This window comes from Staurois parvus, unplaced genomic scaffold, assembly GCF_062004578.1.
Source record: "Staurois parvus isolate SC_StPar_1 unplaced genomic scaffold, SC_StPar_1.0 ptg000337l, whole genome shotgun sequence".
NCBI lineage: Eukaryota > Metazoa > Chordata > Amphibia > Anura > Ranidae > Staurois > Staurois parvus.
In genome coordinates, this window is record NW_028318133.1 from 475527 (window position 1) to 490294 (window position 14768).

The 14768-nt window shown below is 50.4% G+C and overlaps 1 protein-coding gene across 1 annotated transcript in view; it reads left to right on the forward strand.

The window, feature by feature from the left end:
• The window catches only part of AIFM1 (apoptosis inducing factor mitochondria associated 1), a 47661-nt gene that overhangs the window by 17312 nt on the left and 15581 nt on the right, over positions 1-14768 (forward strand). The window contains 5 exon segments of the mRNA XM_089684134.1: positions 4384-4474; positions 9099-9183; positions 13889-13965; positions 14048-14156; positions 14245-14352. Coding sequence (XP_089540260.1) covers positions 4384-4474; positions 9099-9183; positions 13889-13965; positions 14048-14156; positions 14245-14352 — 470 coding nt within the window.

The window sequence follows — 14768 nt, forward strand, 5'->3', positions numbered from 1 at the left end:
AAAAAAAAAAAGCTGAATGAATCGATTTCATTCAGGTAAATGCTTGCTTATAGCAAAGTAATTCTTTGCTATAAGCAAATTGTGTAAAAAAAAAAAAAAAAAATACTGATCACTTCCCCAAAGTAGTACAATGTTACTATGGTAACATTGTACTACTTTGGTCATAGTAAAATATGAAAAAAAAAAAATGTAATAAAAAATTAAATATAATAAAAAAAAAAATATTTTTTTTTCATACTGTCACCAGTCAGTGTCCCTGTTCACCGCCATGCCAGTTATATGATGACGCTGTACTGCACTGGTGACAGTATGTAAAAAAAAAATAGTGAAAATAATTTTTTTAATTTTTTCATTTTCCGAAAAATTATGACAAAAAAATACAACTTCAAAAAACTCGCCATTCCTCTTATGAAGTACGTCGGACTGTCTACTCTGCAAAAAGGGGTCATTTGGGGATATCTGTACTGTTCTGACATTTGGGGGGTATCTGTACTGTTCTGACATTTGGGGGATATCTGTACCGTTCTGACATTTGGGGGATATCTGTACTGTTCTGACATTTGGGGGATATCTGTACTGTTCTGACATTCTTGGACCTCAAGAAATTAGATCGGCCGTCAGTACTTCAGGATTGATCAATATTCAGATCTATACCATAGTTTGTGAACTCTATAACTTTCCTACAAACTAAAAAATACATCCTAATTTGGGTTATTTTCACCAAAGACATGTAGTAGAATACATCTCGGCCTAAATTTATGAAGAACAATTATTTATTTGTAAACTTTTATAACAGAAACAAAGAAAAATGTGTTTTTTTTTTCAAAATTTTTGATCTTTTTTTGTTAATTTAGCAAAAAATAAAAACCCCAGCGGTGATTAAATACCACCAAAAGAAAGCTCTAGTTGTGTGAAGAAAATGATAAAATTTTAGTTTGGGTGCAGTGTTGTATGACCGCGCAATTGTCATTCAAAGTGTGAGAGCGCTGAAACGTGAAAAATGGCCTGGGCAGGAAGGGGGAAAATTGCCCGGTATGGAGATGGTTAAGTGTTCTTGCATGGCGACTACTTCCTGTTATCTCACATATATATTCTTCTTATTATCGCCAAATGTACCTCCCTAACTCCTCCCACAGTTTTTACACTACATAGACAGTAATATACCGAAACGTGCGGATTGTTCCCGATTGGTGTGCTATTACTTTGTGGAACGTTTCGCCGAATGGTTCACGAAATATCGCCGTTTTTGTGGTGAAATTGGTCCCATAGGAATGAATGGCGGAATGTTCTAAACTAGACTGGGAGCTGACAAAAGCTACAGTGCGAGCTGAAAAATCAGGACATGATTTGTAAACTGCCATCACTCCCTCATTTTCAAGCCCACCTACACAAATCCTATATCCAAACGTTCAGCTATCCCTGCTGCCACTAAAAATGTCCACGGCTAAGCCATAGTCCTGATAGTTTTCGCAATATGACCATTTGTTTGCAACTCACGCCGCCCATTGACATTCATTGAAACTCCACTCTAGCCGCCTCAAATTTGAAGGGCAAACTGCGACTGTGCCTTCATTTTTAATATTTCAGAGACATACTATGCATCAAAATGTAGGTCTGGGTCTTGTGATTCTCACAATATAAAGCTCTTCGGTGTAGGAATTATAATTTTTAAACTACAACCATTTGAAGATGGCAACCGCCAGTGAAGTGAGCAAGTTGGAGCAGTTTGTTTTTAACCGCTCTTCTCTGCCCTTGCTGTAGAGTGAGTTGCATGAGTTTTTAACCCACTCCATAAAGTTACTCTGCCCAGTCCAACCTTTTCAGTTACTCCAACCACACAACAGTTACTCAAGCCACTCCACCCAGTGACTCCGCCCACTCCAGTTGTAGACTACTGGTGGAGGCAAGAACACTTCACACAATTTCCCCAGAAATTGTAGCTTTTCTAGTTATTATTGTAATCCAGTGTACGCAGTGCTTTACAACATAATGGCAAACCGTACAATTCCGATACACACTACTAGAGGAGGATTCAGAGGGCCCTTCTCGCCTGAGCTAACGATCTTCCAGTGTAGACACTTCTTCAGGCATCAGCTAAGAGGGGATTTTTCTCACTTTGATGAAATCTCCTCTCACTTCCTATACACAGTATCTCCCAGAAGTGAGCCCACATTTTTGTCAATATTTGATTCTCTCTTTCCATGTGACAACACTGAAGAAATGACACTTTGCTACAATGTGACGTAGTCAGTGTACAGCTTGTATAACATGGAAATTTGCTGTCCCCTCAAAATAACTCAACACACCGCCATTCATGTCTAAGCCGCTGGCAACAAAAGTGAGTCCCCCCCTAAGTGACAAGGTCCAAATTGGGCCCAAAGTGTCAATAGTTTGTGCGGCCGCCATTGTTTTCCAGCACCGCCTTAACCCTCTTGGGCATGGAGGTCACCAGAGCTTCACAGGTTGCCACTGGAGTCCTCTTCCACTCCTCTGACTCTTTTGGGGAACCTTATGTAAGAGGGGAACCCGATGAAGGACTCTGATGTAAACGGAGGGGAATTCTAATGGGTAGCCTGATAAGGGGACTCTGACAGGGGGCCCTTACGGGAATTTGTTTTTGGGATGCGAATAGAACGATGTAGTCCTCATACTGAAACTCTTGGCGACCCTGGTTTACAGGGTTGAAAGTAAATTGGACACAGATCTAAAAAAAAAAAAACGGCCAGGGATTTTAACCACCTCCCGCCCGCCATATAGTAATATGACGAACGCAAGGCGGCTCTCTCGTTCTGGGAGGACGTCATATGGCATTCACGGCTCCCGGAGTGCGCAGCGATCGGCGGTGCACTGTGTCCCCCAGACACAGCGGATCACCGATCCACGGAAAGAGCCGAAGATGTCGGCACGGTCATGTGATCAGCTGTGTCCAATCACAGCTGATCGCATGTAAATAGGGAAATGCTGGTTATCGGCATTTCTCTCCTCGCGAGCTGTCACGCTGACAGAGGAGAGCCGGTAATTGGCATTCCTCAGCGGGGACATGTACACTGATCATCAGAGCACTGATGATCAGTGTGCCCTGATGATCAGTGTAGCCCCAGCAGTGCCACTGTCAGTGTCCGTCAGTGCCACATATCAGTGCCCATCTGAGCTGCCTTTCAGTGCCACCTATCAATGCCAGTCAGTGCCGCCTATCAGTGCCAGTCAGTGCCGCCTATCAGTGCCAAATATGAGTGCTGCCTTTCAGTGCCCATCAGTGATGCCTGTCAATGTCCATCAGTGCCACCTATCACTGCCCATCACTGCAGCCTCATTAGTGCACATCAGTGAAGGAGAAAAATCACTTATTTACAAAATTTTATAACAAAAACTAAGAAAACACTTAGTTTTTTTTCAAAATTTTCCAGTGGTTTTTGGTTTGTTTAAAAAAAAATAAAAAACCCCGAGGTGATTAAATACCACCAAAATAAAGCTCTATCTGTCACAAAAAAATGATAAAAATTTCATATGGGTACAGTGTTGCATGACCGCGCAATTGTCATTCAAAGTGTGATAGCGCTGAGAGCTGGAAATTGGCCTGGGCAGGAAGGGGGTATAAGTGCCCGGGGGGCAGGAAGGGGGTAGAAGTGTCCTGTAGGCAGGAAGGGGGTAGAAGTGCCCTGTAGGCAGGAAGGGGGTAGAAGTGCCCTGTAGGCAGGAAGGGGGTAGAAGTGCCCTGTAGGCAGGAAGGGGGTAGAAGTGCCCTGTAGGCAGGAAGGGGGTAGAAGTGTCCTGTAGGCAGGAAGGGGGTAGAAGTGTCCTGTAGGCAGGAAGGGGGTAGAAGTGTCCTGTAGGCAGGAAGGGGGTAGAAGTGCCCTGTAGGCAGGAAGGGGGTAGAAGTGTCCTGTAGGCAGGAAGGGGGTAGAAGTGTCCTGTAGGCAGGAAGGGGGTAGAAGTGTCCTGTAGGCAGGAAGGGGGTAGAAGTGTCCTGTAGGCAGGAAGGGGGTAGAAGTGCCCTGTAGGCAGGAAGGGGGTAGAAGTGCCCTGTAGGCAGGAAGGGGGTAGAAGTGCCCTGTAGGCAGGAAGGGGGTAGAAGTGCCCTGTAGGCAGGAAGGGGGTAGAAGTGCCCTGTAGGCAGGAAGGGGGTAGAAGTGCCCGGTAGGCAGGAAGGGGGTAGAAGTGCCCGGTAGGCAGGAAGGGGGTAGAAGTGCCCGGTAGGCAGGAAGGGGGTAGAAGTGCCCGGTAGGCAGGAAGGGGGTAGAAGTGCCCGGTAGGCAGGAAGGGGGTAGAAGTGCCCGGTAGGCGAGGGGTTAAATCTTTCTATAGTCTTCAAAATTTACATCAGTTTTGTATAAAAAATGTCAGCCTTTTAGCATAGTTTCATAATTCCTCTCTTCTGCACAGCATCTTTTTTCAGCCACCATCCTTCTATGTGGCTCCTGAGGAACTAATGTCTACTGAACATGGAGGAGTTTCAGTCCTGACCGGTAAAAAGGTGAGATTTTTATTATTATTATTATTATTATTATATATACAATTTTAAGTTTCTTTTAAAGAGGATCTGTACTGTGGAAACTGCACAACAACAGGCAAGCAGAAAACCAGTCACCAGTATTGGCTGTGGACTCTTTGCAGCTGATCTTTTCCCCATTACTGTTCCATGTTCTGTACCTTGTGTCTGTGTGGAAGTGGCCATCTTGGTAGAGGTGGGGCTTTTCTTCCTCTTGTTAGAACTACCCCCCTGATGACTGATGATCTGATGATGGTGGGTAGTGGTGAAGGAGAGGTGGAGGAAACACACAGAATCGCATAATATATGAAGCAAGTAGATCCTTGCACTGCAGGTCCCTCAGGTACAGCTTCCTCTCCAGCAAGGAAAACAGTGAGAAGCACAGTAGTGCCCTAATTCACTCACTGCAAATATAGTTGTGAGGATCAATGCACAAAAAGTGCACTGCTATATTTTATATTTAAAGTGTTAGTAAACCCAGGAACCATGCATTCACTATATCTGCTCTCCCCGGACCCCGCATTCACTATATCCGCTCTCCCCGGACCCCGCATTCACTATATCCGCTCTCCCCGGACCCCGCATTCACTATATCCGCTCTCCCCGGACCCCGCATTCACTATATCTGCTCTCCCCGGACCCCGCATTCACTATATCTGCTCTCCCCGGACCCCGCATTCACTATATTTGGTCTCCCTGGACCCCGCATTCACTATATCCGCTCTCCCCGGACCCCGCGTTCACTGTATCCGGTCTCCCCGGACCCCGCGTTCACTGTATCCGGTCTCCCCGGACCCCGCATTCACTGTATCCGCTCTCCCCGGACCCCGCGTTCGCTATATCCGCTCTCCCCGGACCCCGCGTTCGCTATATCCGCTCTCCCCGGACCCCGCGTTCGCTATATCCGCTCTCCCCGGACCCCGCGTTCGCTATATCCGCTCTCCCCAGACCCCGCGTTCGCTATATCCGCTCTCCCCGGACCCTGCATTCGCTATATCCGCTCTCCCCGGACCCTGCATTCGCTATATCCGCTCTCCCCGGACCCCGCATTCACTATATCCGCTCTCCCCGGACCCCGCGTTCGCTATATCCGCTCTCCCCGGACCCCGCATTCGCCATGTCTGCTCTCCCCGGACCCTTTACATTTTACATTTTTACTATTGTCTGCCGGATTCCAACTCTTTCTACATTTGCGATGCTTAGGCAGTTCAGTTTACATTCTTGGCAGAGTCTTCACACCAGGATGAATGAACTCCTGCACGTGCATGGGAGTTATGTCATTTGTGCCAGCCAATCAAGACAGCCAAGGACCCGACACCCAAAAGAAATCAGGGAAAAGATGCTAAATACAAAGATACCAAGTCAGGAGCGCTCTAAGTAGATGCGTTTCAGGTGTTTATTTTGAAGACGGTAATACATAAGGCATGCGAAACCGATATTTCTCAAGGCATCGTAGTCAGATAGTTTCTATGTTGACTTGAGAGGGGGACCCTGAAAGGCCCTAAAACAGCCTTTCTCAATCTTTTTGCCCCTGAGGAACCCTTGAAATAATTTTTAGGCCTTGGGGAACCCCTGCTAACACCAGGAACCCTAGGGTTCCATGGAACCTTGGTTGAGAATGGCTGCCCTAAAACGTGAGTTTCATATAGATTTGATGGTGTCTTCACAATAAATGTGAAACAAATATAATTGGAGTGCTGTGCACTTTGCATTCAGTTCTGGCAGGTACCATGAAAGAAAATGTCAGTTAGCCACAGCTGAAGGAACCCCTTGCCACCTCTGGAGGAACCCTAGTTGAGAATGGTTGCCCTAAAACGTGAAAGGGGGACCCTGCAAGGCCCTAAAACAGCCTTTCTCAATCTTATTGCCCCTGAGGAACGCTTGAAATCATTTTTAGGCCTTGGGGAACCCCTGCTAACACCAATTCATTGGGGGTCAATGGGGAAAATGCCCTTTACATCAGTGGCTAGTAGGAAGAATGCCTTTACAGTAGTGGTCTAAATGTCGCTCTTACAGATAGATAAAAAGACCATTGGTGTCATGACATGCTATGTGATATTGGCCCTGGGACTATGCAGGCACCATGAAAGAAGAGGTCAGTTAGCCACAGCTGAAGGAACCCCTTGCCACCTCTGGAGGAACCCTAGGGTTCCATGGAACCCTGGTTGAGATAGGTTGCCCTAAAACTTGAGAGGGGGACCCTGCAAGGCCCTAAAACAGCCTTTCTCAATCTTTTTGCCCCTGAGGAACCCTTGAAATCATTTTTAGGCCTTGGGGAACCCCTGCTAACACCAATTCATTAAGGGTCAATGGGGAAAAATGCCCTTTACATCAGTGGTTAGTAGGAAGAATGTCTTTATAGTAGTGGTCTAAATGTCGCTCTTACAGATAGATGAAAGACCATTGGTGTAATGATATTCTATGTGATATTGGCCCTGGCCTGGGACTATGCAGATATCATGAAAGAAGAGGACAGTTAGCCACAGCTGAAGGAACCCCTTGCAACCTCTGGAGGAACCCTAGTTGAGAATGGTTGCCTTAAAACTTGAGAGGGGGACCCTGCAAGGCCCTTTCTCAATCTTTTTGCCCATGAGGAACCCTTGAAATCATTTGTAGGCCTTGGGGAACCCCTTCGCACACCAATTCATTGGGGGTCAATGGGGAAAAATGCCCTTTACATCAGTGGTTAGTAGGAAGAATGTCTTTATAGTAGTGGTCTAAATGTCGCTCTTACAGATAGATGAAAGACCATTGGTGTAATGATATTCTATGTGATATTTTCCCTGGGACTATGCAGGTACCATGAAAGAAGAGGTCAGTTAGCCACAGCTGAAGGAACCCCTTGCAACCTCTGGAGGAACCCTAGTTGAGAATGGTTGCCCTAAAACTTGAGAGGGGGACCCTGAAAGGCCCTTTCTCAATCTTTTTGCCCATGAGGAACCCTTGAAATCATTTTTAGGCCTTGGGGAACCCCTTCGAACACCAATTCATTGGGGGTCAATGGGGAAAAATGCCCTTTATATCAGTGGCTAGTAGGAAGAATGTCTTTACAGTAGTGGTCTGAATGTCACTCTTACGGACAGTTAAAAAGACCATTGGTGTCATGATATGCTATGTGATATTGGCCCTGGGACTATGCAGGCACCATGAAAGAAGAGGTCAGTTAGCCACAGCTGAAGGAACCCCTTGCAACCTGTGGAGGAACCCTAGGGTTCCATGGAACCTTGGTTGAGAATGGCTGCCCTAAAACGTGAGTTTCATATAGATTATTTGATGGTGTCTTCACAATAAATGTGAAACAAATATAATTGGAGTGCTGTGCACTTTGCATTCAGTTCTGGCAGGTACCATGAAAGAAGAGGACAGTTAGCCACAGCTGAAGGAACCCCTTGCCACCTCTGGAGGAACCCTATGGTTCCCTGGAACCCTGGTTGAGATAGGTTGCCCTAAAACGTGAGAGGGGGACCCTGCAAGGCCCTAAAACAGCCTTTCTCAATCTTTTTGCCCCATGAGGAACCCTTGAAATCATTTTTAGGCCTTGGGGAACCCCTGCTAACACCAATTCATTGGGGGTCAATGGGGAAAAATGCCCTTTACATCAGTGGCTAGTAGGAAGAATGTCTTTACAGTAGTGGTCTGAATGTCGCTCTTACGGACAGTTAAAAAGACCATTGGTGTCATGACATGCTATGTGATATTGGCCCTGGGACTATGCAGGTACCATGAAAGAGGTCAATTAGCCACAGCTGACGGAAGCTCTTGCAACCTCTGGAGGAACCCTAGTTGAGAATGGTTGCCCTAAAACTTGAGAGGGGGACCCTGCAAGGCCCTAAAACAGCCTTTCTCAATCTTTTTGCCCATGAGGAACCCTTGAAATCATTTTTAGGCCTTGGGGAACCCCTTCGAACATCAATTCATTGGGGGTCAATGGGAAAAATTGCCCTTTACACCAGTTAAAAAGACCATTGGTGTCATGACATGCTATGTGATATTGGCCCTGGGACTATGCAGGTACCATGAAAGAAGAGGTCAGTTAGCCACAGCTGAAGGAACCCCTTGCAACCTGTGGAGGAACCCTAGGGTTCCATGGAACCCTGGTTGAGAATGGCTGCCCTAAAATGTGAGTTTCATATAGATTATTTGATGGTGTCTTCACAATAAATGGGAAACAAATATAATTGGAGTGCTGTGCACTTTGCATTCAGTTCTGGCACGGCACCAACCGTGACATCCACCTTGAGCACCCATCATCACAAGGTCAACTTCTATGAGGAGCGCAACTTCTACTTAGTCTTTATGGGGATAAGATACTGGCGGGGGGACCTTTCCGGATCCTTGGAGAGGAGAAAAGGATTTGCAGAGTTTAGTTCCACTTTAAGAGTCAAGACGTATACTGTGTATTCACGGCAATGGGGTGAAGAGCAACATTGAGAAGATGGCTGGTAGAGGAGATTTGTACATGGAATGTTAACTTTGCAGTCCAACAATTGGGAACATTTAATACAGAAATGACATGTGTGTACGTGTGAAAAATGACATTCATAAAAACAAAATATCTTACATTTTCCTCTCCTTCTTCTTTTTTTTTTTTTTTTTTTTTTTTTTTTAGGTAGTACATTTGGATGTCCGGGAGAACAAGGTAAAGCTGGATGACGGAACACATATCTCCTATGACAAATGCTTGATTGGTACAGGTATGACTGAACACTTTGTATGAAATAAATACATAGATAGGAAGAGACATACGTCTGTTTTGGACCTAATCTATTTGGGAGATGGAGACTTCTAAATCATCTGGAAACAAAAAAACGATTTTTTTTTTTTTAATGCAGTAACCCTTACCCTGCTTCTTCCTTTCCAGCAGTAATTCAGGAGCTCAGTTTACCCGGCTCCCCCTCGCAGCAGAGACTAAGCAGCTTGGTCTACCCTGCATCTCTTCCCAGCAGTGACGTAGCTGCTCAGCTCCCATCTCGCAGCATTGATTTGGTAGCTCAGCTCACTCTGCCGCCTTCTCCCCCATACTTTCTCCCTTTCCCTCCCAGCAGAGTCTCAGCAGCTCGGCTCACCCTGCTCTCCCCCTCCCAGCAGAGTCTCAGCAGCTCGGCTCACCCTGCTCCCCCCCCCCCCCCCCCAGCAGAGTCTCAGCAGCTCGGCTCACCCTGCTCTCCCCCTCCCAGCAGAGTCTCAGCAGCTCGGCTCACCCTGCTCTCCCCCTCCCAGCAGAGTCTCAGCAGCTCGGCTCACCCTGCTCTCCCCCCCCCCCCCCAGCAGAGTCTCAGCAGCTCGGCTCACCCTGCTCTCCCCCTCCCAGCAGAGTCTCAGCAGCTCGGCTCACCCTGCTCTCCCCCTCCCAGCAGAGTCTCAGCAGCTCGGCTCACCCTGCTCTCCCCCTCCCAGCAGAGTCTCAGCAGCTCGGCTCACCCTGCTCTCCCCCCCCCCCCCAGCAGAGTCTCAGCAGCTCGGCTCACCCTGCTCTCCCCCCCCCAGCAGAGTCTCAGCAGCTCTGCTCACCCTGCTCTCCCCCTCCCAGCAGAGTCTCAGCAGCTCGGCTCACCCTGCTCTCCCCCTCCCAGCAGAGTCTCAGCAGCTCGGCTCACCCTGCTCTCCCCCTCCCAGCAGAGTCTCAGCAGCTCGGCTCACCCTGCTCTCCCCCTCCCAGCAGAGTCTCAGCAGCTCGGCTCACCCTGCTCTCCCCCTCCCAGCAGAGTCTCAGCAGCTCGGCTCACCCTGCTCTCCCCCTCCCAGCAGAGTCTCAGCAGCTCGGCTCACCCTGCTCTCCCCCTCCCAGCAGAGTCTCAGCAGCTCGGCTCACCCTGCTCTCCCCCTCCCAGCAGAGTCTCAGCAGCTCGGCTCACCCTGCTCTCCCCCTCCCAGCAGAGTCTCAGCAGCTCGGCTCACCCTGCTCTCCCCCTCCCAGCAGAGTCTCAGCAGCTCGGCTCACCCTGCTCTCCCCCTCCCAGCAGAGTCTCAGCAGCTCGGCTCACCCTGCTCTCCCCCTCCCAGCAGAGTCTCAGCAGCTCGGCTCACCCTGCTCTCCCCCTCCCAGCAGAGTCTCAGCAGCTCGGCTCACCCTGCTCTCCCCCTCCCAGCAGAGTCTCAGCAGCTCGGCTCACCCTGCTCTCCCCCTCCCAGCAGAGTCTCAGCAGCTCGGCTCACCCTGCTCTCCCCCTCCCAGCAGAGTCTCAGCAGCTCGGCTCACCCTGCTCTCCCCCTCCCAGCAGAGTCTCAGCAGCTCGGCTCACCCTGCTCTCCCCCTCCCAGCAGAGTCTCAGCAGCTCGGCTCACCCTGCTCTCCCCCTCCCAGCAGAGTCTCAGCAGCTCGGCTCACCCTGCTCTCCCCCTCCCAGCAGAGTCTCAGCAGCTCGGCTCACCCTGCTCTCCCCCTCCCAGCAGAGTCTCAGCAGCTCGGCTCACCCTGCTCTCCCCCTCCCAGCAGAGTCTCAGCAGCTCGGCTCACCCTGCTCTCCCCCTCCCAGCAGAGTCTCAGCAGCTCGGCTCACCCTGCTCTCCCCCTCCCAGCAGAGTCTCAGCAGCTCGGCTCACCCTGCTCTCCCCCTCCCAGCAGAGTCTCAGCAGCTCGGCTCACCCTGTTTTCCCCCTTTGCAGCAGTGGCGCAGCAGCTGAGCTCCCCCTTTGCAGCAGTGGCGCAGCAGCTGAGCTCCCCCTTTGCAGCAGTGGCGCAGCAGCTGAGCTCCCCCTTTGCAGCAGTGGCGCAGCAGCTGAGCTCCCCCTTTGCAGCAGTGGCGCAGCAGCTGAGCTCCCCCTTTGCAGCAGTGGCGCAGCAGCTGAGCTCCCCCTTTGCAGCAGTGGCGCAGCAGCTGAGCTCCCCCTTTGCAGCAGTGGCGCAGCAGCTGAGCTCCCCCTTTGCAACAGTGGCGCAGCAGCTGAGCTCCCCCTTTGCAGCAGTGGCGCAGCAGCTGAGCTCCCCCTTTGCAGCAGTGGCACAGCAGCTCAGCTTCCCATGATCTCCTCTCCCAGTAATGACATCAATGCTGGAGGGATACAGGAGGATGCTTTACCTGCTATGGACAGGGCTGGCACTACCATTAGGCAAACTAGGCAGCCGCCTAGGGCACAGCCAACCCTTGCCTCACCTCTTCCTCCTCCTCATTGCCCCCCAGAGACCCAGGAGCACAGGACTGGTGTAGGACTGTTTACTACAAAGTCTTCTTCAGATCCTAGCTCACCGCCTCGACTAAGAGGGAAGGGCATTTTGGTGATCTGATCACTGTTGCTCAGGGCCGCCTATAAGGGGGTAGCAACGGTCCTCCTGTAGTGGGCCCAGGCACACAGGGGGCCTAAACATTAGGGAAAACCAGTTGTGAGTAAGACAGGGAGGGGGATTGTGGCGGGTGGAGCAATCGCAGAAACAATGCCCTATGTCTGTCTCCTCTCCCACCGGCTTTTAGCTGCTGCAGGGAGAGACACACACAGGGCAACGTTCCTGTGATTGCCCCACCCGCCTCACCTGGGGTTGCCACATTTTTCATCCTGGACTGAGGAGTTGTTGGGGGGGGTCTCTGTGGTGAAGGTTACCCATGTGTCCCACTACCCCGCACTGGCCGGTGCTGCTCTCCCCAGTGTTCAGCCCAGTCTCCTTGGTGACCTGCACTCCCCCGTCTCATGGGAACTCCAATGGCCAAGCCTCACTCCCAGCGGACATGTTTCTGCTCTGCGCATGGACATTCCTCTTCTGTTCAGGGCCAGTGTGAAGGTGTCCCTTTCCAGAGACAGATGTGGTGAGGAAGACGTGGCCCCAGTGGACCTTCAGTTTCAGGGCCCGGAATGTGATGAGGGGGGGCTGGCAGTGAGCTGCAAAGTGGACTTGTCACCTGCCAGCTGTTGTGGAACCAGAACTCTCATCTTCTGCTGGACCTCTACTTCCACCGGAGCTGGGGAGACCTGTCTGGGATTCACCCAGACAATCCAGGTTTTGAATCCTTTGTCCAGGTTTCAATCTGCCTGAAACCTGGACACATTATTCAGACCCAGGGGTGGACTGACCATTCGGGCACTCGAGCACTGCCCGACGGCCCGGGGTCAGTAGAGCCCACGAGATGCCCCTGGTACTTTTTTATAGGCTTTTTTGAGTGTGGGCAAGGACACATGGACCCCGTAATCCCCAATTGCCTGGGGGCCCCATGAGTTGTCAGTCCGACCCTGTTCAGACCAGAGGCGTAGCTTCAGGGGGCCGGTTTGGCTTCCCTGTCACAGCTGGACAGGAGGGGTGGCATTTACTAGAACCATTCTGTCAGTAGCCGTCGCGACACACGGCTCGGCGCAGGCGCAGTGTGCCCGTTCACGCTGGTGTACGGGCACTAGGTCCTGGCTGGCTGCGGCGGAGACGGTACCCGCGCATGCGCACTCGGAGCCGCGGGTGCGCACATGGCACCAATGACAGCGCAGGGCGCGGTATTTAAATCCGCCCTGCCCTGACATGAATTGCCGTTTTTGGTCTCTCTGTGTTCCTGATCCTGTATTCTGATTGTTGCTGACCCGGATTGCCCCTGACTGTGCTGTACTCTCCTGCTCTGACCCCTGGCTTGCCTGACCTCCCTCCTGGATGCTCCCTTTTGGATCTGATCTTCTGTTGCTGACCTAGCGTGTGACCCGACCATTCTCTGCCCGCTGCTTTGTTCCGCGCTGCTCCCACGGCTACCGACTCGGCTTGTCTGACCACGCTCCTGCTCATCCATCCACCTACCTTGCTCTGGCACATCCGCCTCTCATCCTGCAGATACCTCTGGCGGATCCCTCTACCACGGGTAGGTGTACTCAGGGGCCGCGACCTGGTCTCAGCCTGCTGCAAGTCCATCCCCACCATCAGGGGCCCTGGTAAAAAAGCAGACCGGGACTTAGACTCCACGCTCTGGAGAATCCTAACCGGCGGGTTGCTAGAGGCGCCGCCAGGCGGTTCATTACACATTCACCTGTATTTTCCTACTTCAGCAGCTGAAAGTCGTCTTCTCTTCCTCCCTCTGGCATGCAGCCGCTGCAGGAGGAAAATACAGGTGAATGGTTCTAGTAAATGCCACACCTCCTGTCGGGCTTCCTTTTCCTCATTCTGCCCCCATCCCCTGTGTGCTCCCCTGGTCCGCTTCCCAACTCTTTCCCCCTCTCTTCCCAGCCATTGGAGCATGTGGCTCCAGGTGTAGGGAGCTCAGTGACTAGTAGGTGGCAGAGGTGCACCAACTGTGTTTTTTTTTTTTTTGTTTGTTTGTTTTTTTGTTTTTTTTTTGCTGTTTTTTTGTTTTTGTTTTTTTATTGTTGTGATTTTGTTTTTGTTTTTTTGGGTGTAAGTAGCTGTTCTTGCCTCGGGCGCAAAATAGTCTAGCCCTGGCTATGGATACAATTTTTCCCCAATTAGTTTTTTTCAAGCTCTCGCTCTTCTTTCCTAAGGGGGCACCCCGCGTAATCTTCCAGCCATAGAACGAGCCAGCGAGGAGGTGAAACGAAGAACAACTCTATTTAGAAAGGTATGTCACGTATTCCAAATAAATGAAACGCGTGCTTTGATGTGGTTTGCTGAAAGTATTTTATGATTTTTTTTTTTTTAAGGTGTCTGACTTTCGTGATCTGGAAAAACTTTCTTCCACCGTCGGCTCCGTTACAATTATTGGTGGAGGCTTTCTGGGTAGCGAGCTAGCCTGTGCTCTGGGACATCGAGGTGAGCAGATCTCCGGTGTGGGGTGTTGGTGTCTGGATGTCATGGAGTGTATAGTGAGAGGGTGACCCATCGCCTATATCTCCCATAGGACAGAAGTCAGGTCTGGACGTGATCCAGATGTTCCCTGAGAGCGGAAATATGGGGAAGGTTCTTCCAGAGTATCTGAGTCATTGGACCACCGAGAAAGTCAAGAGAGGTAAGTTGTGGCTCATGCCTCTTTCTTTACTTTTTAAGTATTTTAATGGCCTCCTACTACAGTTGGCCAATCACAAGGTATATTTTGGGCTTTGTAAATGGTCAAGGGTAGACAGGGTGGAGTCCGGACACCACGCTAGAGTCCATTATACCGGCAGCTCTCATGTTAGTAGTAGGGGGTGTTCAGCATTAAATATGACCTCCAGCTTTCCCTTCAGTCTTGCACAGGTGTACCGGCTCCTCCCCTTCGGTCTTGCACAGCTGTACCAGCTCCTCCCCTTCGGTCTTGCACAGCTGTACCAGCTCCTCCCCTTCGGTCTTGCACAGTTGTATCGGCTCCTCCCCTTCAGTCTTGCACAGTTGTGTCGGCTTCTAGCCTTCGGTCTTGCATAGTTGTATCGGCTCCTCCCCTTCGGT